The sequence below is a fragment of the Salvia hispanica genome, chromosome 6 (genome assembly GCF_023119035.1).
Source record: "Salvia hispanica cultivar TCC Black 2014 chromosome 6, UniMelb_Shisp_WGS_1.0, whole genome shotgun sequence".
In the NCBI taxonomy this organism is placed as follows: domain Eukaryota; kingdom Viridiplantae; phylum Streptophyta; class Magnoliopsida; order Lamiales; family Lamiaceae; genus Salvia; species Salvia hispanica.
This window is the reverse complement of record NC_062970.1, coordinates 29,373,672-29,378,567: the sequence shown is the minus strand read 5'-3', so window position 1 is coordinate 29,378,567 and position 4,896 is coordinate 29,373,672. Positions and strand designations below refer to the sequence as shown.

Sequence of the window (4,896 nt, the reverse complement as noted above, 5' to 3'; positions counted from 1 at the left end):
AATAATTGAAATAAGACAATTTATATACATAATTAAAAATAAAAAAAATTACAACTTAACAGAATTCGAAATTCTCCACGAGACCTTTCAGAAACCGGATGTGTTTTTGCAATTTCTCGTAGGTTGAGTAAGTAGTATAGCACAAGCCACGCGTTCCGATGTTGATGAGTAAGTAGTAGTACAAATTTGGAAACACAGACTTAATTTAGGTATAAATGCAGCAGACTATATCTATATATAAACATACTACTTATAAGATAATAAATTTTCTAATATCAGATATACAAACGTGTTAAAATCAATGCAAGTCATGACCTTTGACATGTGTTGAATTGAACATGAATCATGTGACCCGTAATTTTAGGGTTCTGTTAAGTACAAAAAGAATTTCAAAATTTATGATGTTCTACAAAAATTAATTCAACTTTTTTAGATATTTTACATTAAAAATTAATATATAAAAAATAGTTTTAATTATGTTAAAATGAATTACATTGCTAATCGTATGTATAGTGTATGTGAAAATAGTGTTTTTCAGGTTACCATATTTTGAGAATCTTATTTTATTTTAGTTAGATGTAATTGCCATTCATTAAGGTGGTCTATAGTTTGAAATTGTGTGATTTCTGGGTGACTGTTAGCTATAATGAATGCAATTTCATTTCAAATTTGGTTTGCAGGTAGCATGGAATGGCTTATCTATCAATTAAAGTTTAGATATTCACTCCATATTTATTTATGAACATGTACAATCTCTACATCTGCAGATAAAGTAATTAAAACGCTATTTTCCTTCTTTTTCTACCTTTTCATAATTGACATGTAACCTCTCTACTTCCTTCTTTTCTACCCTCTCATAATTGATATGTTACCATTTTCTCTCTCTCTAGTTAGTGACGTACATCTGTAGGTACTTATGGAGGAAAGAGTAATTAGGATAACTAACAACAAAATTCAAACTTCAATGGTTATAGAGTAGTGTATGTTCATGATAGAAATTTTTAGTAGTAATAATTAATTAGATTATTATAAGACCATTCTAATTATGGATGAACTTGTATGAACTAGAATGATATTTCGTGTTATAAAAATCGGTCTAAAAATGACCTAATTGGTAACTCATGCACTCCTATTTGGTTATGCATTAGGATGCTAACCCCTAAGAAATGACATTAATATCTTTTTATATTAAAATAGAAATAATATTTTTGAATGGACACGTAACCATTTCACACTGTTAGATTTTTAAAATTTCGAGTTAGAACAAAACAACATTGTTTTGGACCACCTATATTACCCAACAAGCCACATAGAAATCTATTTCGACAAAAATGCTATTTGTGGGACATTCCAAATTCAATCAAAGTTCTTGATATTTACTACTCCCTCCGTCCCGGCTAAGATGACACATTGCTTAGCCGGCACGGGATTTTAGGAGTTATTGGTTAAAGTGTTTAATTGGAGAGAGAGAAGGTGTGTGTAAGTATTAAAGTAGAGAGATAAAGAAAGATGGATATTTTAATATGAGTGAGAAAAAGTGGTTGAGTGTATTAATTGGAGAAAGAAAGTTACCAAAAAAGGAAATGTGTCATCTTAGTTGGGACAAACTAAAAAGGAAAACGTGTCATCTTAAGCGGGACGAAGGGAGTACCAAACTTTAAGTTCGTGGGAAAATTCAAAATTCGACCATAATTTATGATATTGGCGATGAATAACCTTGTTATTTGATTTGCTCAAACTCATTTCGTATACGTATCATTTTATAAATTGGTCATACATTAATAAGATATAATTTGAATTTATGTTGTTAATTAAATTATTAATCACACATATATACCACAATATTCAAATTTGATTCTCAACTCACTCGAGATTGACTGGATATTTGAGAAAAAGAATACATGATCACTCACTGTTTCTCAAATTCAGGAAAAAATGAATAAAAAACAAAACACAATTAATAGATTGTATTGTAAGTAGGAAGCATTAACCTCTGCCATCTCCATTGTAGCACAGCTCCCTTCATCTCTCCCACCTAATACACTATTCTTCAACTTCCGAATCATTCCATTTCCCCAAAATTTCCCAACCCTCACCGTATCTGCGCAATTTTTACGGCGATACATCCGCTGCGCACTGCAATGCCGGTGCGACCTTCCGATTCTAGCTACTTGCTTGTTATTGTATTGTTCCTTCTCCAACCCTAGCTTCGCCTTCCGCCTCCTCCTCTACCGCAGTTCCTTTAGTTGGCTTGATTAGCTTCTTCATGTGGCTTTAGCTCAGGAGTGGCGCCGCCTAGCTTATTCCCGATCGGCGCTTCTCAACTCTTCGACCCAGCCTCTTCAAATTAGTTCGGATCCGGTTTGTGCTGGTGAGTTTATAACTTGAGTATTGCTTACTCGAAATGCGCCACGAGATTCTGATTTATTGTAATCATTCGTGCATTAATCTGTAAGTGGCCATGATTTACTGTGATTTTGTCTCGAAATTGGATAGAGGGATGAATGTATATGTGAAATTTGTATAGTATAGGAGTATTTTGGTCTGGACGAACTGACTGGGGTTTAAGATTGTTATTAGTGTTTTAGTAACTTTTCAATAATCAGTTTTCATAGTTCAGTTTTTGAAGTTCAATATACAAATTCAACTTCAAATTTTTAGCTGTAACTGCTTATGGATTAACATGGCTAAATGTTCAGCTTACTAAGTACTTGCACGAGACTTGAAAATGGGTCACTATTAAGTTGTTATACACTATACACTAGTATAAAGTAAGCAAATATAAAAAAAATTGTTTATACCTGGCATTTTAATTTAGTAAAAAAAATCTGATAGATGATTATCAAACACATTTCCCCCTGGACGTCAATTCTGAAAATTCATTTTCAAAATTTTGTGACTGTTCTCATGTACTAAATTTACCTGACACTTGACATTAATCTAAGAGGATATAGCACACACGTCGACAGAAACTGGGTGTATGTTGTAGAATCATAAGATCTATGATAAATATGTATGACAGTTTACTCAGTCTTAATCAATTAATGAACTGCGTACATACTTTTTTTTTTTGATATAATAATAATTTTATCTTTTCCATGTCCTCCGATAGTTGAACTGACAGATATATCTACGAACCGACAGATATATCTACTTAGACGGCAAAGATGAGAGTGATCCTTGATAGTTAAGAATTTATACTTTTGTTTTAAAAAGGTGTATATCTGGATTATGATCAAAGCATTGCTGATTTATTTTTGCAACACCTGAGATAGAGATATGCCAGAGATGGAGAGAGACTATTGTAGATTTGTCACTTGATCTCGTGTTCATAATAAAAATATGGTATGTTGCAAAAACTGGGTGTAATATATTGTGAAACACATCAATTATAGTTCGTTGATCAGCAAAACATGTGTCATCATCCTGCTATAAGTGAAACATGTCATGCTGATGTTTATAATTTGTAGTTAATAGTTAATATTCATATAACTGTTATACATGTTCAGAAACAAGTGTAAGTTGGTGTAGATAGTTTAATAAAAATAACTGTCATTCAAAAAATTTGATACAATTGGTGCCAAAAGGAACTGCTGTCAAACTGTGTTTCAACGGAAACCAACTCAAATTTCCATTTTCTCTGTAGGTTTGGTTTCTTTAACTCGATATTCTGAATTGCATCTGACAACTTGTTTCATTGTCTCACTTTCCCATTTTTCTTCTACTTTATTGATTTAAACCCCAAACTAAAATTGTGTGCTTCCTTGCATATTTACATTGTTCATTCCATTAACTACTTCTCCAATTGATACGTTTTAGGTTTTTTGCATTTGCTTCTCTTATGGAGACTGCTTCTACAAGTGGCCTTCGTTTTCGAAGGATTCCACGGCAGTCCTTTTCAAATTGCTTTAAGATGGAACCATTGGTGAGTTTTATTTCTGATGCTCTCTATACATGCACAACCGGCCTTTTGCTTTACCATCAAGTTATGACACCGAGACATCCCATTTCAGTACTATTAGTGTCTACTTAATAATTGATTACCTGCCTCTACCACAATACATTGCTTTTTGGATGCAAGTGGTTACACTGGACTTTTAAGCCACTCCTTTTCTTTGTTCATTCCAGCTGGATGAAAACTTGGAGCAATGGCCACATCTAAACGAGCTTGTTCAGAGCTATGGCGCTGATTGGGTTAAAGACGAGTACAAGTATGGGCACTATGAGAACGTTGGGTCCATCGCGTTTCAGAATCAAGTATTTGAGGGGCCAAATACAGACGTCGAAACAGGTCTGTAGGCCAGAATAGTTATTCTCTATTCATTTAAGTATCAACTATTAGGTAAAACTGGATGTGAATACTTGATCTTATCCTCTCTCGTGGGGAACTGTTGCACTGGATGATGTTGGGGCTCCACTCTGTTTTTTAAAATTTCTCCAGCATTTCACTGAAATTTTCGTTCCATTACTAGTTGGGGTTTCACTTTATTGAATTCATGAAATAATTAAATTTCCTTTTGGAAACAGCTATTGCAACTATGTGACTAATTAATTTTAAATATTCCGAGCTGCACTGCAGAAATAGAGCTAGCTAATGCTAGACGGACTAGGGCACAGTTATCAACTGAAGAAGAAGTTTCAAGTACCTCAGGAAGTAATTGCTTGCAGCATCTTGGAGAGTCTCCGTTGCCGGCATATGAACCTGTTTTTGACTGGGATAATGAGAGATCCGCGATATTTGGTCAAAGAGTTCCTGTTAATAACATTGTGCAGTACACCAGGTTTCTTCTCTGGACCCTCGTTCCCCCTAACTTCGCATGCTGACATGCATGTGGACTCTTTACCCGCATTAAAGTATATATCTACTAATTGTATCATGTACTCTTTTCTCTGGTT

The 4,896-nt window shown here is 33.9% G+C and overlaps 1 protein-coding gene across 1 annotated transcript in view; it reads left to right on the top strand.

Moving 5' to 3' along the window:
* Nucleotides 1-1,965: 1,965 nt before the first annotated feature.
* Nucleotides 1,966-4,896, top strand: part of LOC125195088 (guanine nucleotide exchange factor SPIKE 1) — a 19,104-nt gene continuing 16,173 nt past the window's right edge. The window contains exons 1-4 of the mRNA XM_048093288.1: nt 1,966-2,371; nt 3,820-3,925; nt 4,129-4,291; nt 4,580-4,815. Of these exons, the coding sequence (XP_047949245.1) occupies nt 3,842-3,925; nt 4,129-4,291; nt 4,580-4,815 (483 nt within the window). The 5' untranslated portion in view covers nt 1,966-2,371; nt 3,820-3,841. The remainder of the gene's footprint in view (nt 2,372-3,819; nt 3,926-4,128; nt 4,292-4,579; nt 4,816-4,896) is intronic.